The sequence below is a fragment of the Suillus paluster genome (assembly GCF_016628075.1).
Source record: "Suillus paluster strain FC165 chromosome Unknown EDB91scaffold_82, whole genome shotgun sequence".
NCBI classification, from domain to species: domain Eukaryota; kingdom Fungi; phylum Basidiomycota; class Agaricomycetes; order Boletales; family Suillaceae; genus Suillus; species Suillus paluster.
Window position 1 is genome coordinate 74424 of NW_024537642.1, and position 25781 is coordinate 100204.

General features: G+C 49.5%; 6 protein-coding genes across 6 annotated transcripts; 2 read left to right on the plus strand and 4 right to left on the minus strand.

Moving 5' to 3' along the window:
• Positions 1–218: 218 nt before the first annotated feature.
• EDB91DRAFT_1085939 (P-loop containing nucleoside triphosphate hydrolase protein) lies at positions 219–4078 on the minus strand (the record flags this gene model as incomplete). The annotated part of the gene is made up of 11 exons (XM_041315968.1): positions 219–719; positions 769–1073; positions 1130–1247; positions 1297–1419; positions 1473–1874; positions 1928–1981; positions 2038–2608; positions 2662–2868; positions 2919–3160; positions 3352–3534; positions 3809–4078. 11 exons carry the CDS (start codon positions 4076–4078, stop codon positions 219–221), a joined length of 2976 nt encoding a protein of 991 aa, XP_041172395.1.
• Positions 4079–9470: 5392 nt separating this feature from the next.
• On the plus strand, positions 9471–11302 carry EDB91DRAFT_843630 (heterokaryon incompatibility protein-domain-containing protein). The gene is made up of 2 exons (XM_041328587.1): positions 9471–9591; positions 9643–11302. Exon 2 carries the CDS (start codon positions 9676–9678, stop codon positions 11158–11160), a length of 1485 nt encoding a protein of 494 aa, XP_041172396.1. The 5' UTR covers positions 9471–9591; positions 9643–9675; the 3' UTR covers positions 11161–11302.
• Positions 11303–11307: 5 nt separating this feature from the next.
• EDB91DRAFT_1160616 (uncharacterized protein) lies at positions 11308–11932 on the minus strand. The gene is made up of 2 exons (XM_041319805.1): positions 11660–11932; positions 11308–11606 (listed from the first exon to the last, which is right to left on the minus strand). Exons 1-2 carry the CDS (start codon positions 11897–11899, stop codon positions 11340–11342), a joined length of 507 nt encoding a protein of 168 aa, XP_041172397.1. The 5' UTR covers positions 11900–11932; the 3' UTR covers positions 11308–11339.
• Positions 11910–12500, minus strand: EDB91DRAFT_1253282 (uncharacterized protein; the record flags this gene model as incomplete). The annotated part of the gene is made up of 2 exons (XM_041323620.1): positions 11910–12263; positions 12384–12500. The coding sequence occupies 2 exons, from the start codon at positions 12498–12500 to the stop codon at positions 11910–11912; spliced, it is 471 nt and encodes a 156-aa protein (XP_041172398.1).
• Positions 12501–13352: 852 nt separating this feature from the next.
• On the minus strand, positions 13353–13957 carry EDB91DRAFT_1160624 (thioredoxin-like protein; the record flags this gene model as incomplete). The annotated part of the gene is made up of 4 exons (XM_041319806.1): positions 13911–13957; positions 13663–13887; positions 13494–13578; positions 13353–13441 (listed from the first exon to the last, which is right to left on the minus strand). The coding sequence occupies exons 1-4, from the start codon at positions 13935–13937 to the stop codon at positions 13353–13355; spliced, it is 426 nt and encodes a 141-aa protein (XP_041172399.1). The 5' UTR covers positions 13938–13957.
• A 9189-nt stretch (positions 13958–23146) lies between these two features.
• Positions 23147–24729, plus strand: EDB91DRAFT_1253287 (uncharacterized protein; the record flags this gene model as incomplete). Its single annotated transcript, XM_041323621.1, has 4 exons — positions 23147–23932; positions 24344–24529; positions 24578–24598; positions 24670–24729. The coding sequence occupies 4 exons, from the start codon at positions 23147–23149 to the stop codon at positions 24727–24729; spliced, it is 1053 nt and encodes a 350-aa protein (XP_041172400.1).
• Positions 24730–25781: the final 1052 nt, after the last annotated feature.

Below are 25781 nucleotides of genomic sequence, written 5' to 3' on the forward strand. Positions count from 1 at the left end.
CCAAGTTATTCCGGCTTGTCCCATATGTCCAACGTAATACGAGCGCCCAAGTGTCAATCAATCATCGACAACATAGCCTCGGAAGGGCTTCTTCTTGTCAACTTCTTCGAGGTCGATGAACTTACGTCGTTCCTGACAGTCGCACGCGAACAGGAGCGGCCCCACATAATAGCATTAAGAATGACAATGTGTGCTAAGTACATAGCACGTAGAAAAACTCAGCTCAACATCGTCCTTGTGGCATCCCCATGCAGCACTTTCCTTAGTCTATCACCACTAAGGGTCACAACCATATTCTCCTCGAGGAGATATTTCGCATATCTCCTCCAAGCCTCGGCGCCCTTACCCACTCTGGCAGGACCCTCGCCGAACCTACCCTTTGCCATCTTCCCAGCCTTCAGGGTGTTGATGCTCCCAACAACGAACAACCCTCTCTTTGCACGCGTTAGGCCAACATTTAATCTTCGCCTGTCAGCAAGGAACCCAATGTACCCCGACGTATTATTTCGCACGGTCGAAAAGATGATCACATCCTTCTCGCGTCCTTCGAATCCATCAACCGTTTTCACTTCGATGCTGCTAAGCTGCATCATTCGGTGATCACCCAGGGTAGATGCGAAGCGTTTGCGATACTTGGCGTCGGTGTTTAGGAGGCGATACAATAGTGAAATTTGGGCAGCGTATGGAGCAATGACACCTATGTCCTCTCCTCGCAGGTTCTGAGAAATAAAGTCAGTAAAACATACCCGGCAACGAGGCGGCGCTCACCTCGTTCTGCAGCAGTAGGTCTTCAACGATGCTGCAAACAATGTGAGCCTCGTTCCAGTTCACCCTGCTTCGGTCCTTGGAAGTTTCCGCGCCCCCGTGATCGATGAATACGACAGAGGGACGGTGACCGGTGAGAACATTTTGCTCCAGGTGACTTGACAGCGGGGGTAGAAGCATGGGGTGTATGTTACCTGCAGAGTCAACCGTCCCATCTTGCAACGCAAAGTTATAAAACTCTAGCGAGGGAAATCTAGAAATAGAAGGATGCATCCTGTACTGCACGTCAAGCATAATTGACGGCACAACTATAATTTGATAAATCTGATAAGAAATCTCTCGACGTGTGACAGAAATCACACACCTCCTTCCTCAGTAAGTCTTTCAAACAGACTGATCCCAAGGCCGTTAAGTTGCGCCTCGCGACTGATGATGACGGGAGGTAATTGTTTGTGATCTCCAATAAGTGCAACATGCTGAGACTGTGATGATGGTCAGAACACGAATGCATACAAAGGTCAGTCAGCTCACTCCTCGCATCAAAGGAATGAGTGACGCTGGTTCTGTCGACATGGATGCCTCATCTAAGAACACAACTGGAAAGTCAAGAACGTTGAGTGCAGCACTGGCTGATGTAATGCACGTCGTGCAAATCTACCAAGGAGTCGTGAGTCCGTGACAAAGTGGGGCACATGGTGGATACTCACTACGTCGGACGCAGCAATAATACCGTTGAGCATTTCCTGATGCATCGCATACAGCTTCGATTTCAGCGCCACCACTTGCCTCTCCAATGCCGAAAACGCGCTCCGCATACTGCCGAGCCTTTCATTGCCTGATTTTTCAGCCGCAACGATCTTGTACTCCAGCGCGCCTAACTTTCTTTCGGCACTTTCCTGCTCTTTCAGAAGTTGATCGGCTTTAGGCTTGAGAGGATGCGCTTCCAACTTCGCGTCCAACGTATGTTCGTATAGAGACGATTTGATTTTACCACTGAACCCGACTCGAAGGGGTTTTACGCCGGCCATTGCAAAACCCTCCACTAGATTATCGACCGCAACATTGGTGTAAGTGCAAACAAGAAGAGGGTGATGCACTTCGAAGTGGGTCTTGAATAGCATATCAGAGACCAATATCAAATTAATGGAAAAGAATATCAAACCTTGAGTAGTTTCACGGCTTCGATGATGGTCTTCGTTTTGCCTGTACCAGGCGGCTGTAGTGAGCGACATTTAGTTTTCAAATAAGCCATTTTTACGTGATGAGACGTACTCCCTGAACAAGACTGATCCTTTCGCCAATCATCATGGCAATAGCTCGGATCTGAGTAGCATTCAGGCCCTCAAGGACCGGGTCGCCATCTATCGCAATTGGGTTGATGCGTGAGTATCGTCTTGCCCAACTTTGAATGCACATGTCCTCCTTGAACGCGCCTCCATGGTCTTGTACTTCGCGACTGTCATGCTCGAGTGTCCCTCGAGCTACATATGCAACCTCATCTGGAGGCTGCAACGGTATATGCAGTGACGGTTTGTCGGGGGAAAACGAACGTAATAGTACGTCTCGCAAATGCGTTCCATGGAGAATGAACTGGTTGTCTGAAGAGGAATGACTTCGGTCTTCAAGTGCTTGCGGGTCTTGATTGAAGCGAGAAATGGCGTCTCGCATACGAATGAACACGATGTTAGACCGCCCAACGTCCAAGCGCCAGCAGCCGTCTTCAACCTCGAATTTCTCTTCAAATGATATGCGCAGTTGTGATCCTGTACTGCTAAGAACACTTCCTCGGTATGGCGGCTCTTGAAGAGGATCGAATCGTGAAACAAGAACTTGAGTACCATTCCTGAACAAAGTAAGTACTTATCCCACGGGAATCCATTTGAAACAGAAACTCACTCAAATCTGTGTTCTGGCAAGTCGACACCAGGACCAAGAGAAAATGAAGCCACAGGACGTCCAAACTTTGGTGCGCCCATCCAAAAGGCAGAAAGACCCGTCATAGCATAGCCTTCTTCTCGTAGTCGAAACAACGACCAAGTGGAGAGTCGTTCCCTCAAAACTGCCTCATCCTCGGCTTGTTCAGACTCGAGGAGGGATAAGAAACTGTAGACGATTAATTCAATACAACAACCAGATTCGGAGGAGCAACGGACTGTTTGTTGTAGGCTTGTATCTCTTCGTAAAATGGCTCTCCCTGTTGTACTTCGATTTGGGGAGGATTTGCACGTTTAATGTATCTCCTGTGTCGCTGACTATCAACGGGTTGAGTGCGGTTGATGCGCGAAGTAGCTCTTAGACGCCAATCAGAGCGTTGAGAAGGTAGAGGAGGGGCAGAACTTCCAGAGTAATAACGTTCTGCTGGGATATCCGATTCCTTTGGGTTTTGAAGCAACACCTGCGCTGAACTTCGTGAGGAACACGAAACCGAAAACTGTGCCCGACGTATGCTCCCAAGATGTTTATCGCGTTTCTGAACGTGTCTTTCAAAACCAGTAAAATAGTTCTGAATTCCGAGGAAACTCAGGTTCTTGGCGGAGCAAGAAACTCTGTGGCTGTTCAAAGACGTCCTAGTCGATGTTGAGATACGTGCATTATTTGCAACTCTGCCTCCACACAAAGCTTCCGGCAGCAAATTTTTCGAACACGAGAGGGCGGCCAGCGTGTAATGAAGGTCCCGACTCCCCGAAGAGCGTCCTCGATTTGAAAGTCGTTGCAGAACGTAAAGAGGAAGGAATTTTCGGATAGGGACATATTCAGCACAGCCACATACTAATCCGAAGCATTCAAGGCTGTTCCATCAATGCATCACGCTCATCATCACGAAATGTAGCAATACAGAGAAAGAAAACAGGGTTGCTAATATACTATGCATATTACCAACACGGTACTGTAAACATTTGAGTAATGTGACAGCAAGGGATCAATATCAATGTACGATAAAAGACAGGTTAATGAGATGACCCAGGAGCTTGCAGTAGATGTTCCTATATGCAGAGATGCATGGGTTAGGTTGTGAGCGGAGAAAACCGTTGAGAACACACACCTGTGCAAGTTTCTGGCCGATGGTTAAAATAGTGAGGCAAGACTGTAGGTCCTTCAAACACCATTGTCTCTCGAGCCAGGAGAGGGAATAACGATTCCAAAAGGTCTTGAATATATGGGCGAGTCTCTCGTCCCACGGATTCGGAGCTCGGGAGAGATGGACGGCCCAGTTTTGGCATGCATAGTTGAGAATATCAGAAGTGGATCGACTTCGTTCCCGTGCCTCGTATGCGAGACTTGAAAAGTCTTTCATAACGTGGATGATCCCCATGTCTGGTGGAAGACTACCTTGCGACAATGTTGCAGTGGATTGATCCTGGTGTCTTAATGCTAGGAATGCTGGGAAGATCAAGAAATCCGGCAGGTCGTTGAACTGCTGGATAACTCGAAAAACTGGCTGCAAACGCAATTCTGGAATGATTGTATACTCTCTGACTGCCTCCAAAGTGTTCAAGAATTCTTCCATGGTCACCCACATAGTGGTCAACCGCCATGCCTGACCATGTGGCGTCTGCAGCCAATCTCGGCCACATTGGGTCTGTAGCCAGTCTTGCCCGCCCTGGGTCTGCAGCCATTTTCGCCCGCCGTAGGTCTGCAGCCAGGATCGCCCGTACTGGGTCTGAAGCCAGTCTCGCCCGCCCGAGGTCTGCAGCCAGTCTCGCACGCTCGTGGACTGCAGCCATTGTCGCCCGCCCTGGGTTTGCAACCAGTCTCGTATGTCCTGGGTCTGCAGCCACTCTCGCCCGCCAGAGGTCTGCAGCCACTCTCGCATGCTTGGGGACTGCAGCCATTGACGCCCGTCCTGGGTCTGCAACCACTCTCGCGCGTGCTGGGTCTGAAGCCAGTCGTTGCCGCCCTGAGTCTGCAACCAGACTTCTCCACCTTGAGTCTGCAACCACTCTCGCCCGCCCTGGGTCTGCAGCCAATCCTCCCCGCTCTGGGTCTGCAGCCAACGTCGCCCGGGTGGAGTCGGTAACCAAGATCCCTCACTCCTCATCTCCAACCATTCTCGCCCGCCAGGCGTCTGCAGCCAATGTTGCCCCGCCTGGGTCTGCAGCCAGTATCGTCCGGTCTGGGTCTGCAGCCAGCCTTCCCCATCTGGGGTCTGCAAGTCTGTCATGCCATGGATCTGCAGCCAGGATTCGTTCCAGGTCTGCACGAGGTCTGCCCTAGTGAGAGCTGGTGGCGAGGATGGCTGGGGGCGTGGGGATGGGGGTGAGTATTGCTGGGGAGATGGGGGTGAGTATTGCTGGGGGGATGGGGGTGAGTATTGCGGAGGTGGTGGCAGCAGCGAGGATAGCCTAGGCGCATCGAGGGTCTGCAACCAGTGTTCTTGCTTCGGGAACTGCAGCCATTCTCGCCCGCCATCTGTCTGCAGCCAGTCTTGTCCGCCATCTGTCCGCAGCCATCTTTGCCCGCCATCTGTCTGCATCCAGTCTCGCCCGCACTCTGTTCGCAGCCATTTTCGCCCGCCCTCTGTCCACAGCCAAATCCGCCCGCCTTCTGCCTGCAGCCACACTCGCCCACCCTGTGTCAGCAACCAGGCCCGCCCACCCTGTGTCAGTAACCAGGTCGCGCCCCGTGTCATCAGCCAGCCTCCCCCGCCCCGTGTCAGCAACCAGGCCCGTCCGCCCAGGCTCTGCAGCCAAGCTCGCCCGTCCAGGCTCTGCAGCCAGGTTTTCCCGTCCTCTGTCAGCACCCAGTCTCGCCCGTCCTGTGTCAACAGCCAGTCTCGCCCATCCCGCGTTAGCAGCCAGTCCCGCCCGTCCTGGGTCTCCAGCCAGTCTCGCCCTCCCAAAGTCTGCAGCCAGACTTGTCCGCCAGGGGTCTCCAGCCAATCTAGCACACTCACAGTTTCCAGCCAGTCTTTCCCGCCCGGAGACTGCAGCCAATCTTGCCCGCCCGGAGACCGCAGCCAGACTCGCCCTCCCGGGGTCTCCAGCCAAACTCGCCCACCTGCGGTCTCCAGCCAGCCCTTTCTCCCCTGGGTCAGCAACCAGTCCTGCCCCCCTTGCTTCTCCAGCCAGTCCTTTCCGCCCTGCGTCACCAGCCAGTCCTCCCCTCTCTGAGTCTGCAGCCAGGCACGCCCGTCCAAGGTCTCTAGCCAGAATTGTAACTCTGAACTACGGTTCCCCCGAAGCCAAAGCAGCGTTATGAGTACTTGCATTGGCTCCGGTGGCTGAACCATGAAGGATAAAGAGTGTTTTAAATCCCGAGGGTTGTGGGGATCCAAAGCTTGGCTCTGCCTGTTCAATTCTGAGAGCGCATCCAGGAGGGTCGTGCTTCCCGAAATATCATACATCATCAACTGGAGAGAGGAAAGTGCGAGTAGGGAGTGCGGTGAAATGACATATTGTACTTGATGGAGGTTGCAGTTTGGGCGATGGGAAACATAGTCGCGAACAGACGAATGATAGATATTCACAGGGAGATTGCTGTCGGTAGGAATTTCTATGATAGACCGGAGCTGTAGCAGAATTGTCTCGATGTCTCTGCCGTGACTGGGGCCAAGAAGTTTCGATATTTGTGACATCAGCAGAGGGTCTGCAAGGGCAGCAACAACTGACAAGTGCAGGTATGCCAGCGAGGGGTCGGCACACGTGGAGAGGATAGAGTCATATAACCTGTAGACCTCTGTTCCTGGTAGCAGTTCACTCGTTAGTTCGAGCATGAGTTGAAGCCGATTCCGAGGATCATGGTTTCGATCATCAATGAACTTCACCATCGTAGATGCAACGATAAAGCGTCTGCCTGCTCGGCTCGCTAAGCGCGCAAGTTGATCGTTCGATGGCTGTGGAAAATCAGGATGGCGACTTTCCAGGTCTCTGAACGAATGCTGCAAGAAAATATAAATATCATTGTCGACATCTGCGCCATCTAACGAGATGGTGGCAGCGACGCCCTCCCCAGAGGTCTTCACTGGTATCTCGCACACCAGTGGGCGCATCTCTTTTGTCTGCATGGCTTTACGGATATGCTCTTCCGAGCGACTCGTAAGTAGAATATGGGTGACGGGTATATCAGGGTCACGAATAGCTTCGCCAAGTAGTGAGATGAGATCAGCGAGCTCGCTTTCAGAGGTGGATTCATCGAGGGGTTCGGATGTAGGTTCGTTGGCGGGTTCGGGTGTGCATTCATCCAGGGCATCGATGACGAACGTCAAGGGCGGGCACTCGCGCAGTCTGGATTGAAGCTTCCGCAAAGGTCTCAGAAATAACGCCTCCATCTGATCGCGAAGAGACTTGTCGGAGTCTAGAAGGGCAGGGTTCTCGAGGATAGCTTGTTTCACGTGCGTCTTGACGCTGGGAAAATTGATGGCCAGCTGGTATGCAAGCGTCGCAAAGAAATAACCAGTCGTGCGGCGTTTCGTGTGCTTGCGCGAGAAAAAGAATGTTCCCGCAAGTCGCTTCTCGACATTCGTCTCCTCTGTCACTTTCAGACCTCTCATCCTTTCAGCTACAGTGAACGCAACAGCAGACTTTCCGACGCCCGCTGCACCATGGAGCCAAATGAGGTGACTCTTCTTTTTGTTGAATAATTCGGAGATGCGGTTGAGAAGGACCACCCGCGTCCCTTCTAAACATTTGGGATGGGGTTGGCGTTCACGAGAGTCGTGTTCAGCACCCTTGACAGCAATCTGTGACAACTTCTCCCAAGTTCCTTCAGACATATCCAAGGACTGTTGATGAGGTCAGAGGACACAAGAGGGGATAGTAAGAGATGGATATACTAACATAGAGGGTGGATGATAATTGTAACAGGGATTGTGAGATGAATAGAATCACTCCGAGAAGTACTAGTCGGGTACGAGGAACTTAGGATGGCGGGTACTGAAATTGTGAAACGATGTTCTGGACTCTGGAGTAAGTCTGTCCAACGGCAATGAGCTGACCGAGTCCAGATGTTGACGGTTCCGGTGGTATACGAAGCTCGCTGGATGTTGGTGGAATGTAGTTGAAGGACGACTGGGCGCTTGTCTGATTGTAGGTCCCAGGAGGTCAGGCACGATGCTGTAGTCACTCACGGATCTTTCCTAGTGCCGACACAGGCGAGTCATGCTCAACCACTGAGAATCTATGTTGCAGCAGCTTGTTGGTTGCAAAATCGAGTGCAGGACGTGGGTGACACCCGCCTGGCCCGTAAGTAGAACACCCTGATATCAATGCATCCACAGGAACTTGCAATCGACGTTTCGACTTCTAGCTTGGAATAGTACTGAAGGCTAGTCACTAGACTATCATAGTACTGGATGAATGAGGATGAGTGATCTTGAGACTAGAAATTGATGTGAACCTACTAAGAGCACTGACTCGGTGACCGACTCGTAGGCTTGTGACAGAGGCTAACTTATGCTTGGATGCATGCCTTCAGGCTTCCATGCATTAAACACAAGTTAAACGAATGTTTTGCTTCGTCACCGGCGTATGTTTCGCCCAGCCACACCACTCTGACCACGTCAAAACCATCATCTCTCACTCTCACACAAGGTCGTACTACGTCAGACAGCTTGATCACGACGAGTCTATTGTCCTGGTCATACTGTGCACACTACAAAGTACAATCCACGGAGCATATCCTGAAGCTCGTTCAGCTAAAATACTCCAGCGTCCTCGCCTAAATCCGGTTATTGACCTCAGTGGATGCTGCAAAATCTTGTCACCGAGTACCTGCCATTCTCCAATCCCTCGAAGTAGAATACATGTGCCACAAAGCGCATTACCCAGTCCCCGCCTGTCACAAGACCCGAGGTTGAGCGCAAGATTTACAAGGTTGGGTCTTTTTTCGTGACGGGAGCAATATGGTGTTGATGGATGCAAGTTTTAACTGACGCAGGAGGAAACCGACCTACGGTCACAATACTTTGAAAGGACTCCAAAGCTAGAACAAGCACGAGTCGACGATGCGGCGGACATAACACATTACTAGGCATGCTGTTCTGTGACCCATACAAAATACACTTCAAGGCGAGGGCTTGGTGAAGGTTTGTTATGACATACGAGCGTGTGCATTGCAGAACGAGGGGAAGAAGGTTGATCAGCGCCGATAAGGCGATGTTGAGGACGGGTAGATGTATCGTAATTGTACGTCTTACTTGTCTCCTAGGCGTACCACTCAGTCTGACATTTTACTTCCTGCAACAGATCGCTGCGGCTGTGTCCTCAGACGAGGAAATATCAGGAACTCCGGATCATCGAGGGCAAGCCCCCCAGTTGACATGGATGATCCGACGTTCACCACGCTGCACACCCGTACGTCCAGACTGAAGAGGGAGACATCGAAAGTTGCATCGACTCAAGCTCTTTGACGGATAACTACTTACATGAAAGGGGTCGAGTTTACTTCTTGCTTGATAATGATAACTGATGCTACAAAGAAAGCGTCCAGCGCTTGTTCTCGCGTTTATCTGAACCAACAGCGGCCATCGCCGAACAGCCAGAGGCAGTTACCCCACTGTGCAGACAATGTGTGTGGTAATCTTCGCATCATGCGGTCCGGTCACAGCAGATAAATGTTCCAGACTAGTTGATCATCATGAAGCTCCGAAATCTTGAATGCAGTACAGGATGACTTGTACAGGCTTCATGAAGGCAATGAACTGCTGTATCGGTAGCCCACGAGAAGAAGGCTAACGGCACACGGTATGCTGAGTATAGATCCACAGGTCCTCGTGTTTCTTCATTTACAGCAGTTCACAAAGCTGTATAAGCGAAAACTTCTTATATCGCTTGCAGGGCGTCTAGGGAGTCTCCCAGTCACCACCACCACCATCAGAGGTCATCAATCGTGAGTTTCGCGCCTATACATATGACACTCGCTGTCTTCTAACATTCCTAGACGACTTCCCAGTCACTGGGCGACGTTCTTATCATGAGCGCCTCTGCTTCCCCCATAGACAAAGAACTCAAAGAAGTATTCTATGAGTACATTGACAACGAGATACCCATCCATCTACTTCATATCAGCAAAGATGATCAGAAGATAAAAGTTCAACTCGTGAACCGGAACTTCATCAAGGAGCGATTCTTCGATCCAGTCCTCAAAAAGATTTCCGCAGAATTCCCCAAAACAACGCCTATGGACGAGGACAGGGAAGATAGGATCAAAGCGCGGCTGAAGGAAGAACTGAAATATGCCATGTTCTCACATAGATGGTTGTCAGATGAAGAAGAGCCTCTGCATTGCGATGTGTCGAAGGGACTGATCGAACTCTCCGATCGCCCCGGAAAAGGATGGCAGAAACTTGAAAACTTTTGCCGTGCAGCGATAGATGACCACGATTGCGAATTCGCTTGGTCCGATACGTGCTGCATAGACAAAACTAGCAGCTCAGAGCTGGATGAATCCATCCGCTCCATGTTTCGCTGGTACAGGAATTCTCATGTGTGCATCGCTCTACTGTCGGGAACGGCACACATCGCAGCGCTTCAAAAGCAGGAGAAGGGTGAAAGAGGTGAAGAAGCGAATATCGATGCTTGGTTCACAAGAGGGTGGACACTTCAAGAGCTCCTCGCTCCGTTGCGAATCAAATTCTACGGAAACGACTGGAAGCCCCTCATCAAAGACCCTACGAACGACAGAGACAACGAGGTCATCATGTCAAAGATATCAGACCTCACGAACATCGATGTGACTGATCTCCGGTCATTCACACCTGGCATAGACCGAGTGCCAGAAAAGATGTTGTGGGCATCCAGGAGACGAACGACTCGCATCGAAGACGTCGCTTACAGCCTTATCGGAATATTAGACATCAGTTTCATGATTGCATATGGCGAGGGCAACAAAGCCTTCTTCCGCCTCATGGAGGAGATATTGAAGAGATACGACAAATGGGACGTGTTTCTCTGGAGCGGACGTTGTTCCCGTTACAACGCGGCCCTCCCAAACGCTCCACACTGCTATGTTGGGGGATGTACGGAAACATCTCACAGCGCAGTTGATGAGGGCGCACCCTACGAGAATGGAGATAGGCGCTTTGCCTTGACCAACCACGGCCTTGAAGTCAGGGTTCTCCTACTGGAAGTCGAGGCAGACATAAGCCAATACTCGCACAACTCGTGCATCACGTTCAGGCATGATCACTTTAAGGTGGATGTAACGTACCTTGGTCCCAAGCACAAACTTCATGACGCAAACTGGGCAATAGGTGTCCTCGACTATTGCGTAGTAAGCGACGAGGAAGGTTTCATTGACAGGTCTAGTCCATTTACCGGATTCTTGCTGTCCTCGAATGCAAATGCATCTCCTCATCTCGCAGCAACCGCAAAGTGGAAAAAGGAGATGACAAAGGAAGTTATCATATTTCGTTCACCCGACCACGTAGAAGGACGTCCGACCCTGTTGTACCTTTAGCATGACTTTTGCTATTGAGCCTTTACTTGTAGATCTTCTGCTCCTTCAAACTCTTTATCTTGTGTACAGATGCTTTTGATATGTTGCGAATCAGTCATTAGTATACCATGATATCATGTGCTCAATAGCTGAACCAAGGTTACTATTTGCATTGTGAACACCATCGTCCAATCAATTGCTCACGGAGGATCAGTGAAGAACATGATGTCCGTGCCTGGAAGAACTTTAATATCATTGAGCGAGTTGAACTGTCTGCTTAAGAAGTTGTCTAAAAGGACAGTGGTGCTGTAGGAAGAGTTGGGATTGACACGCACGATCGAAGGAGGAAGTAAAGCGCAACCTGGAGTGACGAACAGAAGGTCTCCTTTATATGGGCCCGTTCCCCCGTTGGCCATTTGGACAGTATCGGAGAGGTTGAGCTGAAAGTACATTAGAGGGTCGACGTACTACGAGGAAGAGATTTAGATATAGCGCTGTAGAACTACAACTGTCGACACACCACTGCTTCAGGCGGCAACGCTTTCGTGAACGACAAGACAGCAAGGGCGATAGCTACAATCGCACCTGCTGCTGATTTCCTCATCTTCGAATTCCCAAAGTCTTGTTTCCTTCTTTCAGCGATGGCCGATGCGTCGCACTGTGTGGGCTTTAAGTCGGAGGACTCTGAGTTCACCTGTTTGCCTATAGAGCTTTTATTGCTCGACAGAACGCCATGCCAGCAAGTCCATCGAATTTTCATTTGTCGACTCTTAGACCATATAGAAAGAAGATAATCGTTCCTTCTTGATAACACCATGACCTAGAGCACACGACAATACATGGATGATGGTGGTTGCAGGTGCTGGGGACCGTCGGGGCGCAGTATAGGGTGAACCAGTTTTGCGTGTGCTGGGCAGTGTCAGGCTGTTCGCGTTGCACTGCAGTCGGCCCAGAGTGCGGCGTGGTGATGTCACATATTCGATGACGGTAGGGACCACAACTCTGGTGATACTGATGGCAGAAAGGTCGAGTTGACGCAAATAGCGTGCTGCTAAGGCTGAGAAGAAATACAAGGTGTCGGAGAAAGTGCCATCATGAATCACTGGAGCGTGCATAGTCTCGAGCTATTCAACGCAGTGGTGAGCTGTATCCGCATTGGTCGACAATGGTTCTGCGTTATTTATGAGGACAGTGTTAGTCTGAGATTTTAACAGGAAAACGCCATAAGGAAGGTCCGTACTTACATCTAACAGACATAGTTTCCTGAGCACGACATTGTCCTTGATGAACCTCGATGCAGCAAGTAGATCCTTTGCACCTATAATGTTCTTCGTGGGGTACAGCTTGGCCTGTTTTGGCATCCTCGACTAGCAGGAGAGTCCAGAGCGTTGAAAAGCTGCACACAAGTCTCATCGCCCAATGAGCTGTCCCGGATATCCAACCTATGGATGATCTCACGGCGTTGTATGATACTGATCACAACTCATTGCAGAAATAACGCAGGCGACTGGCTGGCATTTCTTTAGGTAGGCAGCCGTTTTGGTCTGGCAGTTATGTGGTTCGGACCAGATCGAAGCTATGTTCAGGACCGGACTGTGGCAGCACTACGTGGTACACCGGAGGTCGTGGGAGAGGATGGACGTCGTTTGATCGAGGAGGATATGGATTCAGCGGGGGGCTACGGTGGTGTGAAAGGTTTCTGGGAAGCGTGCGACGACACCCCGCGAACAAGAACAGATGAGCTGGCAGATTTTGCTTAGTTGCATGAGTTCCCAGTCTTTGCTCAGACCTTCAAACCCCAAGATTTGCTACCAAAAAAAATTGAGCAAAACGACCCCCCACTCCACTGAGAGCCCAGTCTGAACGTACCCTTCGCATTTGATCGCCTTCTCCATCTTCTCCAGAAGCTCGCTCTCCACGCCATTCTCAACAAGGACAGCTGCAAGCACTTTAGCGACAGACTCCGCCTTACATGCCGATGGTCTGTCCCGATTCCCTATCTCGTACGTTGAGACACCGTCATTGGGTGTAAACTGGGATATATGAACTTACAAGAGTTTCACAGAATATTGCCACGAGTGCGTCGTTCCGTCTCATTGGCTGTCCCTCCACGAACAGTCGTCGACCACCGAAACAACCCCAATGCTTGATGAGTGATGATAACTTAGTATCTAACGTATGCGATGAGTGACATGTCAAAAGTATGTACCAATTTATGAAGGTGACTGAGAGGGTGATTCTGACACCTTTGGAATGACTCCATGCTGCTCCAGGATCGTTTCCAACTCTCCCGATTGAAACACTTTGAATAACGTAAGTTTGAGGTCCACGTTCGGCATGCAACTTCAACTCACTGCTTAGAGTAATGTCGCTCCCACCCACGAACTCGCCATTCACAGACAGTTGCGGAATGGTTGGCCAATCTCCGCAACAGAAACACTTGTGGGTCGGTGACAACGTCGAATTAAGCATAACTTATGAGAGTTCTTTAATTCCAGACCTGAATTCTAGATCCTCGAGGACATCATATGTCTTGAACTTTTCAGGTGGAATATCGAAAGCGTTGAGGATCTTTACGACTCCTCGTGAAAAACCGCACAAGGGCTGCTCTGGGTTGCCCTTCATAAACAGTACCACAGGGTACTCTGTCACTGCAGCCTGTATTTTTGCGCGAGACTGCTGAGATAGGAATCGACGGAATGTTTGTGACCTTAGACTGCCGCAAACAATGCTCCTGTAGAGGGAAAGCTGAGCATGACTGGTAGAAAGACAGATGACCGAAGTGCGCTTTGGAACATTGTGAGTAGAATGATTTTTCCTGTAAGACCGATGGAATTTGTAAGTCCAAATGACTAATATATGAACAAGTCAACATTCCAACATTCTTACAGAGCCAGTTTCGCCGGGGTCCGAGTACAACTTCTTCGAATCCCAAATTTTGATAAACTGTTCGTCCTTGCGGTATCCACCAGTCGCAAACATGGTTGTGTCTGGCGAGTAGACCGCTGCCTCCACGCGTTCGTGACCAGTCTCGATTGATCGGAGGATGGTCTCTCCGTTCTCCACGTCCCATTGCCTTGCTGTCCCATCGTCTGATCCGCTTAACACGCGCTGACCATTTTGACTCCAGCAGACTGACTCTACACCCTTCGTGTGCCCCGTCCATTTTGCGATGACCTTGCATGTGTCAATGTCCCACAACTTCACTGCACCATGCTGACCCCCGCTAACCACTTTCTTCCCGTCCGGAGACAACGCTATGGTCCACACTTCACTTTCTCCATCCCGCCAGTCTTCTCCTATTTGTTTTCCACTCTCCAAGTCTCATACTCGCAGCGAGCCGTCCCTCGAATAAGTGATGATACACTGTCCGCCTGGCAGGTGTATCGCGCCCCAGACATCACCGGTGTGTCCTTCAATTTTCTGGCGAGGCAGTATCACTGATGTCCCCTCTGCCCTAGCAGTGAGCGAAGACATACTTCCAACTACCGACCACAGCGCAGTCTCAGCCTTAAGCTTCGTTTATCAAAGTACGCAATCACTTACCGAAAAGATGGTTTTCAGCAGGACTGGATACACAGACACAATTGGACAAGGAACGTTTTCGTCAAGTTAGATTTGGGTCCACTGGAAGTTCACTAGTACGTTTTATCCTCGTATTCGCTGCACAGCTTATATACAGCATAGGGTCATAGGCTGTGCAGCTGAAGCGCCCGATCCTCGTTTGTCTGAGGTGGGTCTGTTCACCGGGTCCGTCTGTCGAACTTCTCGGTCTACTACCAATCCCACTCCTGTCTTCTTTGGACAAACCACGCCTCTTCTATCTTAGACTCTTGCAATCCCATACAATTTTGTCACCATCCTTTTCTATACCACATTCTCCCCCTCGCTGTACCCTCTTCTGCCAGTTTTGTCTACCTCTATTCATTATCGTGGTCAAAATGCACCCCTGACCTCGCTTCATCTTGCTCTGGGGAAGCGACCCTGATTGTAAGTTCCAATTGTGTCTCCATTGCGACCTTGTAGATGCCGTCATTCCAATCCGATTAGAGAAGTTCTCAAATAAGGCGCTCACTCATTTACTCCTGCACCATATCTATGACACGCGGACTTTCACTACCAAATCGGCCTTGTTCTTGATACTAATATTATCATTTCAGTTTGATGGTTTACACTCCTGTAACAGAAAACTGCAGCTGCCAACTCTGTATCATTGAGAGCAAGCTCCTCAATAACTGGACAGTCATGACCCAATGTACGCATCTATCGATAACATCTCAGCATCCGCGCTCAGACCACAGTATGAAGAGGGCAACATCAAAGGTAGTGTCGACTCAAGCTCCTGAGAGACATCCGTTTTCAAGCACCACAACAAAACTGGAACGGCCTTTGGATACGGAATCGTTTGCAAACTGAACTTCTCACCGGGACTGGCAGGCGTTGACTCGGCGAACATCCACCTAACGTTCCCAGAACCCGAGTCTGTTCCTTTTTCTTGGTTCTTTCAGCTGTAGCTATGCTGCGGCAGTTTGTTAGTCGCAAACTCGAGTGCAGGTCGTGACAACCCGTACATACAGGGTTGTGCGAAGAGCCAAGCTACGAAACTGGAAATGTGCTGTTGAATCTCGATGCAATAGTTGGTTCCGACTAGTTTGTACATCCTTCAAGTTACAGTACGTCACGGTGCGGTGACATGATGACTTGTACTTACAACCCTATTTGAATAATCCCCATGGTGAAGACACTGGTTTGCACTGTATTCAAGGGCATATTTCTCTCGTCATAATGTCATGTCTACCTTATTGAATGACATACATAGTAATATCTGAGCGTATGTTTGAGCAGCATTATAACAATTCCTTCCTTCCCTCACTTACTGCATCATTTTCGTGATGGGCCTTTCTATCAGAATAACAAGCCTACATCCGTTATACCAATTCCCAACGGGAAGTGTGCTCAATTACACAAATTTGAAGTGTATTTACTTGAGGCTTGAGCTAAGTGGACATCTTTTGATAAGGCTCATGATCAGAGTGGCTTGTACTCCGTTCAAAAGTCGAGTGGTACTTTCGGTCCAACGGGTACTTTACTACAGGTATAATCGCCGACCACACACTTTCAACCCTCATGTTTTTCCCTGCCACGCCACTCCCAGATCCAGCCGGACTACGTACATCAAAACTCTCCTCTCTCAAGGACTAGTCACAAGTGTATTACGACGATTACAAGAAGACTATCATTAGGGGGCCAATGACCATGGCTAGGGTGTTACCACTGTAGGAGTTTGAGAGAAGCTGTAGGAAAGAGCCTCGTCAACCCCGTCATGAGCAGGCTGTATAGTGCAGATGCCAGTGAGCCCGAGGATGATAGCCCTTACTATGATTGTAATGAGCTGCGAGATGCATAGGAATGACCGAGCCCTGTGGAGGATCGCGCTGATTAAAATTGTGTCAGTGTGTCAGTATCATTCGTGTATATATTTCAATCATTCAACGCGCGCACCGAAACCTCCACACCCTCGTTAAGATATCGAGCAAACACATCCTAAATGAGAACCAGCTTAATTAATCTGTCATTAGAGGTTCTGTTCATTATACTGTCATGGGAAGGCTGTTGAGAGGGCTCTGCGATGAGGAGAGAGGTGTAAAACCTAATAGGATGTAACTGTGCAACGGCAACAACGAGGGCAACAATATGAAATATGAAGTAGGGGCATACATATGTGTATTCTGATGAGAGACGATAATGAGTATAAAAATAATAGTTCAAAATAACCAACCACATAGCAGAGTAGCATGAATAGGCAGAGCACATCATCGGCGAGACGAGAAAACTGTAAATTAATTACTGACGACCCTCGGTATATTCAAGAGAATTGCAACAGCAGATAAAGAGCCAGAATCGAGTCCAGCGTCCGGCGTGTCTTATTGTTACATGAGGGCGCGAGGACGAGGACGTTGTAGCTGCAGGGGTAGAGGCGGGGGCAGGCGTGGCAGATGGCATAGAATGCAGTTGCGAAGATGACTGGGCTGGAGCTGCTCCGATAGAGTGCTGAGTGACACTAGGCTTGGGAGGCCGTGAGCTGCCCGCTGGCTTTCGTTTTTCTCTCGCTGAAGCGTTCCTCTAGATGATATCAGGTGGTGTTCGAACATACGAGAAGGATAAAATAGTATCAGAAGGAGTTGAACATTTGAGAAAGAAGACATGAACATACGCGTTTTCCCTGTGTATATGGGACATCAACTACTGCTGGGCGATGCTCGTGCAACTCGATCCATGTACCATTTGGTCTGCGCGGTGTCTCAGAGAGAATATTTCGAGGCCTGTCGAGAGGGCGAGGTCGGGATAGCAGATCGTTGCCATCGGAGTGGGTGCGGTTGAACAACGAAACAATGCGACCGAGAAGCGTGCGTACATGCGGTGCTGCGCTATCGTGGCGACATGGAGAGAACTAGGAGTATGGAGGTGAGGGAAAAATAACTGGATGAGAGTCACGACATGCTAATGACTTACGTTAGCACGATGTGGTGGCTTGTCGAAAAAACCTGGGGGCACACGACAGGGGTCCTGGCGTTGCTGGACGGGACGTCGTGTAGCATCATCCTATATATATATGCTTATTCTGCAATGAAATGTTTTTATAAACATGCCACGTACATTGAGTAATGGCTTGTTACCTTCCTACAGCAATGGGAAGGCGCGTTTAGTTCCTAACACTAGAACGAACAGAAACATATTCTCACCTTTAGAAGGTCATTGAGGCCAGCTTTTCTAACAATCGCAGAAACATCCCATGTGTACGTGTTGGCGTCTTCGCAACCAGTAGCTAGTAGCGTTCCATCTGCCGAAAATGACACACAATTCAGTTCATCTGCATGCTGGAGGGGTATACTGATTGGCTGGCCATTGTCGAGGTTCCACAATCGCGCTGTATTATCGGACGATGCGCTTGCGAGGATGCGGTCATTCGGGGATATTGCAATTGCATAGACGGTGGAAGTGTGCTCGTCCAGTACCGCAATTTGCTTCCATGTTCTCGTATTTCAAGTTCTAATTGAGTCATCGTATGACCCGGATATAAGTGTTTTTCCGTCTGAAGTCCAAGCCAGGCAAAGCACTGCACCCGTGTGTCCTTTGAGAGTTGCGACCAGCTCGCATGTCTGTGTATCCCAGATTTTTATCAAGTGTTCATCCTTGTGGTATCCACCAGTCGCGATCAAGGTCATGTCTGGCGAGTAAACGACTGCGTATACGTGTTTGTGCCCGGTCTCGATTGGTCCTAGGATCGTCTCTCCGCTCTCTACATTCCATTGTCTTGCAGTTCCATCGGTGGATCCGCTCAATACTTGTCGACCATCTCGACTCCAGCAGACAGATGACACACCCAGTGTGTCCCCAGTCCATTTAGCGATGACTTTGCCTGTGTCAATGTCCAACAACCTCACTACTCCGTCCCCACTACTCCCGCTAACCACTTTCTTCCCGTCCGGAGACAACGCTATGGTCCACACTTCACTTCCTCCGTCTCGCCAGTCCTCCCCTATCTGCTTGCCGCTCTCCAAGTTCCATACCCGCAGCGAGCCATCGTCTGAACCAGTGATGATCCGTTCTCCATCTGGCAGGTGTATGACGCCCCGGATAATATCAGCGTGTCCTTCGAATTTCTGGCGTGGCGCTATTGCTAATGCCCCTGCCCTAGCGGTGGGCGCTTTGGGACTCTATTATGTAACGAGGCACGAGCGAAAGAATAGAGTAAGGTCTTCGACCGAACGGAAGACGCGGCACCGCTTCTTGTTTCCGTGCCGCGACCATCGTTCGTCGTTGCGTAGTTCACTCTCCTCCTCGTATTTCTTTTTCTAGAACAAAACCATACTTAAGAACTTTTTTTTAAAAAAAAACCAAATCACTCCATACCCACACAATAACTATCATGGTTGATCCAACAACCGAAGCTTGTCCAGACTACGCAGGCGCACTTTACGCCGGCATACGCACCGACTTGACAGCAGCCACAGGACAAACAGAGCAGGAAGTCATAGACCGCTTAGTAGACACCTGGAACACAGGACACGAAGAGAGAGTCCTCGCTTGGGAACAACAACAAGAGAACGAGGCACTCGCAGTTGCCAACGCTGAGAGAGCTCGCGAAGCGCAGGAAGAAGCAGAGCATGCTCTACAGGAGTAGTGATGTGCATGGCCCGGCTTTGAGCCGTGGGCCAGCCAAAGCCAGCCCCCATTGAGCCGGGCCTAGCCAGGCCAAAGTCACGGCCTGTGTAAGGCTTTGGCCTGGCCCACCATTTTGCAAAGCCCGAGCCGCCAGCCCAGGCCGTGGCTTTTAGGGGTGGTCGGCAAGGGTCGGCACCGCCCCAGACACGTTGCGTTGTCGTTGCCGTGTCTATTTTTGTCTTTGGCTTCTGCGTTATCCCCACATGTCAGAATCGTGTTCTTGCGCTTTGAGGACTCGACGTTCTTCACTCCGGTGTCGAGATGGGCCTATTAAAGTATTTCTGCATCCTTCAGATGAGTAAGTCGCCATGTTTCTTTTGATCACGCACTTTGTAGCATCGACATTACTCACTCCAGTGTCAGAACAGGTCCTTCGATGCACTATGTCGTTGTCCGGAGGCTTGATGGTCTGTCAAACTTATATTGTTTGCTGATCTGTTGCTGTCACGGTACATGTGCAAACTTATATTGTTTGCTGATCTGTTATTGTATGTGCATCTCTCCCTACTTCCTACCGCCTACTGCCAGTGCCCTCACATGATCAACCCAGACTCAGCCTCAATCGATGGCAATGAGCATCATCGTCCCGTACGACGGACAAAACCAACAGCCGCACTTCTCCAGCACTCAGAGAAGGCGGCCCTCACATCACAGACAAAAGCTATCAACGAGTTTCGTGCCGCAGAGGCTGCGAAGTCTACTACCGAGAATTAACGGACTGCCACCCCAGGTCCATCGCTAGAGCCTGCAACAACCCAGCCCACTGCATCTACATCTAATGGCAAATGCCCCCACACTGAACTAATTTTGGATGATGTTCTATCCGATGAGCGTGAAAATGCGCACACAAATCCGAAACATAAGTTTATTTTACCCTCAATGATTTGATTTGACTTACATTTAACCGTTAGCAAAAAAAACTCGCAAACTCGCTGTGAGAACAGACACAGAGCCAGTGGGTGAGGATGGCATCCTCATTGACATCGACGTCCAGTCGATCGTGGATGCAGGGTCAACACGTGAGCTCAGAACTGCTGATGTTGAAGCATTTTTTGGTGCTACATTCGATCATGCTGGGTCTAACAGCAAAGTCAAGAAGCACCGCAAGTGCAAGGTTTGCCGGTAAGTCTGCTCATCCTTTGCCGTACTCACCTACTGATCAGCTGATAGAAAACAATGCATACTCGTCAATGAAACAACTACTCTTCGTCGACACGCTGAGGCCAACTTTGCAGTGAGTTACTGGTTGTGCTCTACCCATCTTTGTATTGACGTGTTACATAGGGCAAATATCGTACGTGGGCAAAGCAAAACTCCTTCGAGTCCATGTTGCCTGGTGACGTCAAGGGTCGCAAGGAAAAGGCCGAAGATGACCAACGTGTCATTACCTCCCATCTGACTGAACGAAAGGTTGCCGAACGAATTGTCCCGTACTCAGATGGTTTGTTCAAGCAGGCTGCTATTGAATGGCTTGTCGCCACTGACCAGGTATATCTCCCACCCTCTTGCAGTAACATTATCATTTGACTCGTGTTATCTAGCCTATTCAAGCATTCGAGCATCCAAAATTCAAGGAAATGATTGACGTTGCTGCCTGAGCAACCCATGGTGTCAAGATCCCGGGCAGGAAGGCGACTCGAGCCGAGATTATGAGGATATTTAAGAATAATCTTACGAGGCTCAAGGAGAAGCTCAATAGTGATGCCGTTAGCGGCATGATAAACACAACCTGCGATGCCTGGCAGGCTGGTAATGTTGATGCTTACTTCGCTGTGACAGGTCATTGGATTGAAGCGAAGACAGCTACACAATGGGAGTGCGAAAGTGCACTACTCGGCTTCATGCAAGTCAACAATTCACACAACGGCAAGCGGCTTGGTGGGACTCTTTTCAAGATTCTGGACTGTCTTTGTATTGTACATAAGGTATGCTATTGTGACTAAACGATTCGTAGTTTGATAGGATTTTTTTTATAGCTCGGCCACATTACTTGCGACAATGCCGCTAACAATGGTACAATGCTTGAAGAGTTCGCTCAACTGTATGAAGTCCGATATAAAAAGGAATTTCCGTGGCAGGCTCGCAGGATCAAGTAAGTCTGATATTATTTCGTGTCGGGTGTACCCTCACGTTACGACTGTAGCTGCCTAGCGCATGTTATCAATCTCAGTACACAACTCCTCATTAGCACATACAGCAAGGCTCCCCACTACAATCTGCATGACTCCCATGCTTTGGATCCTGACATGTCAATTCAAGGTGACTGTGACGAGATTGGACTTATTCACTCGATCTGTGTAAAGGAACGCTCATCGGCCAAACGAAAAGAGCTTTATAAGACTATTCAAGCTAAGGCTGGCATCTCGAACCCCACACAGCTCCTTCTCGATATGAAGGTTCGCTGGTCTTCAACATATGTAATGATCAATCATGCGGAAGGCAGTAAGGAGGTGAGTCTAATATTCATGAGGTATTTGCTGAATTTGATCCTGGGCCCCAGCACGTCAATGTTTTTGTGTACGAGATAGGCACACAAGAACGTAATCTGGAAAAATGTGCCAAAATTGATTACCTCCGGTTGACCTCGACTGAATGGACCCGCATCGGTCAGTTTGCTGATCTACTCTCAGTATGTTCTGTTTCACATCCACACAAGTCTACCGCTAATTTGTTGCTTTAGTATGCAGATGTAGCTCAACAGGCTTTCTCATCAGACAAGGGGACTACACTTCATCTGGCTATTCCTGCCCTCGAGACACTTCATTGAGCCTGGTCGTCTCGAGCAGACCGACCAAAGTATGCCCGTTTTTCAACTGCACTCCATGCTGCTGCGCAAAAGATTGACCAGTACTATGAAAAGACAACTGACTCACCAGCATACATCATGGCTACGTGTACATCTCATCCTGTTCATTCTGTTCTGCGTGCAACTGATGTTTCCATACAGTACTTGATCCGATGGGCAAGATGGCATATTTTAAGAAACACTGGCCTGAAGACCTGCAAGACGAGGTCCTTGCCTGTGTGGAACTAGAGGCACGTTCAATTACATTGCAATTCATTTTGTATTATTGATCCAGGACTTAGTTTAAAACTCGCTATCTTGCAATGGGAAGATCAGCGATACTGGTGCAAGCATCTATCAAGAAAGGCAAAGTTAATGGCCTCAAAAAACTAATTTGTGAGACCCAGAGTGAGGACGAAGACGATGACCTCGGTTTTGGTGCATCAGCAGCCGATGTTGATCCTTCCAGACCCTGGTATGCCGATTTCAAACACTACATCAACACTGTCGAGGCAAAACTGCCATCTGGAATGAGTACAGTCACATGGTGGGGTGTACGTATATAATATTATATTCCAGCTCATTCCTCGTTACTGATGCTTACTTTTTGATAGATGAATGCTCACAGATACGGACCAGTGTGGTCCTCCATCGCTCAGGATTACTTGTCCATCATGGCATCATCCATTTTGAGCGAATGTGCCTTCTCGCAGGGGGGTATTACCATCAGCAAGTGTCGTAATCGCCTCAAATGTGACATTGTTGAGGCACTGCAATGTGTCAAGTGTGCCATTCATCATGACCTTCTCTTCTGCCTGCCTGGTCCATCATCGTCCACTGAGGAAGCTGACGAGTTTGATATTGAACTGGATGGTAATGAAAACCTGGCGAGTGAGGGTGATGACGAAGAAGATGGTTGGGATGTCTTGCTACTGGAGGAGGACGAGGATGACATATATATTGATTGATTTTTGTTTTATTTACCATTATTCATTCATGTCATTGACCTGCTCATTTTTCCTACTCGGGCCATGGCTCCGGCCAGGCCAGGCCAGGGCCAAGCCATGGTTGAGGGCTTTGGCCCGGCCTATGATTTCTGAAAGCCCTGGCCGTCTGCAGCCAGGCCAAAGCCGGGGCTTTCGAGCCAAGCCAGGCCGGAACAACACTATACAGGAGGCGGAAGTGCAGAAGGAGCATGCAGAAGCAGAAAAGAAGAAACCGAAAATGAATGGATTCAAGGAAGCCTCAACAGTAGGAGACTTCTTGGCTCCCTGTCCCTCCCAATACGCAGTTCAAAAGCTCACTAATTTTGAATACATAGAGCTATGGTATTTTTCTCCCGACGGATGCAAGGAAGCCCTCAAAACTTCAAAATCCGTCGCAGATGACTACGGTCTAACCAAAGTGGACGACCAGCTCACCATTCGTCCAGCGTCAGCCTTTAAAGCCTCGAAGGCAGCACTAGCAGATCACGAACTACCTTTCTCAGTTTTCCTACGAGCGAAGAACATGTTCCTCGTTCAAATCAGCCAGGCCAAATGGCCCCAAACCCACGTCGACACTCTATCGCTTTTCTTCTGGTGTCTCGAAAACCACGCGATTCGCAACCACAGCGACATCGGAGACATGGTTATCCTTAACTACGCTTCGAGGGTGCGCCATGACTGGCACGACTGCTTGAAGCGAGACGAGGGTTTCAATATCGGGAACCTCAACGAGACTCTCTTGCGCACAATTAGCGAAGAACTATGGGACAAAGTGCGATCCCGAACCCTGGCCTTGGTACGTGTCGCACTCCCCCCTACAAAACACCAACTAACCACACAACCCTTCCTACCCATATAACCACTCTCGTACTCACCCACAACCCACATACGTGGATGCCCGCGATGCCACTCCCACGGATGCCTGTGATGTCACTCCTGTGGATGCCCGCACACATGCTCATGCGGATAATGCACCTGTCCATCACATAGCCTTCGAGCAAGGACTTATCCACATACCAGAGCAGCTTCCGAAAATCGAGCTACCGTGACACGCGGAGCAATAATCATCGGAACCATGACTCACGTTCACGCTCGCCTGTTCGTGGTGGAGGAGCCCAGAAGGGCAGATCATCTTCACCAGACAACACCCGGGACAAGAGCCATCGTGAGGGTTTTTCTCGCGGCGCAGGCTCACGTGGCCACTCAGCCTGTGCCGTATGTCTGGGCTGCTTTGCACACGACATTCATCACTGCAATTCCAGCAACCTCTGGGATGGATCCAATGCCCATTGCCGTCGAGCACAGGATGGCCGAATCATCAACCCTCAAGGACTCCTGTTGGATTATCGACTCTTCGTTTCTCTTTCTCATTCCTAGAATTCCTACTATACACGTGACTCTTAGTTTATAATCTTGCATCGCTTGTTCATTCATACCTCAGTCGTTGTCTCTCAATGCTGAGGTATGTCAACCGTTATCTTATCTCACCGTCTCTGTCTTACATTGTGTTCTCTTATAGCGTGTTTCTTTTAGGTACTACGAATGTTACAGTCGTTGTCTCTCAACGCTGAGCGTGTTTCTTTTAGCTTTTAACAGGTTATGAGCCCCGCCTTCTAAGCAGAACCTCACATCGAACGCGAAACCACTCTCATTGCATTAGCGGCTCATTCTTCCTTATTACTGTCTCGTTTCATCCTCTCAACATGGGGAAGTTCGATCATATTCCGGAATTGACAGGTCCGGAAACTTATTGTGCGTGGAAACGAGAAGTCACCTATGCGCTAGGGACAGAGGATCTCTGGTGTCATGTTTCCTCTTCCGTAGACCCCACCAACATCCTTGGCGTCGCGTCACATATTCCTGTCGCTGTTGATAAAGCTAATCCAACCACTGATGAGATCAAAGCCATTCGTTTATGGCTCATCGACAATCTTAAAGCAAAAGCCATCATTACTCGACGCCTATCTGTTTCAGTCCAGCAGTTCATCTCTGATAGTCACAAAGTCACTGCACGTGCGGCATGGAAGATACTAGCCGATCATTATGGTTGAACAGATATCAGCTTGCAATATGTCGTTCGGAACTCCATTGGTGCACTTCAGATGAAGGACACTGCGGATGCTTCAAATTATATTGCTCGTCATTCTGCACTACGCGAGCGACTCATCAGAATGGGCGCTAACTATCCTGACGAAGATGCTATCTATCAGCTCCTTCGTGGACTTCCACGTAGTGCCTCCTGGTCTCAGTTCAAGGGGTTGCTTCATCAGCAGATTCAAGACGCTTTCTCCACCTCATCACCACTCACATTTGAAGACTGCATATCACGCATCTCTGCTGAAGCAAGTCGCAAGCTTGACGACAAGTTGTTGAGTGGGCCAGGATCTGAATATGCCAATGCTGCGACTGCCACCACGGTCGGTAGCAATTCCAATCCCATCACTGGCTTACGGAAGCATCGGAACAACCCAGATGGAGTTTTCTGTACGACACCAGGTTGCGGCAAGGGCGATCACGATCATCCGCATTGCTATCGCAAGGGGGGTGGGATGGAAGGCCAGGCACCCTGGCTTAAGAATAAGAAAACTGAGACTGCCGCTGTTGCGGTTACTCCCATTCCTCCAGCTCCAGCTCCAGTGCCTGCA

Bases quoted from the DNA above. Each gene is read 5' to 3' on its own strand.
- EDB91DRAFT_1160616 (XM_041319805.1), bottom strand. From the start codon at position 11,899: ATGAAAATTCGATGGACTTGCTGGCATGGCGTTCTGTCGAGCAATAAA. The intron at 11,607-11,659 runs GTGTGTCGACAG...TCTTCCTCGTAG, and splicing joins CGTTGCCGCCTGAAGCAGTG to TACGTCGACCCTCTAATGTA.
- EDB91DRAFT_843630 (XM_041328587.1), top strand. From the start codon at position 9,676: ATGAGCGCCTCTGCTTCCCCCATAGACAAAGAACTCAAAGAAGTATTC.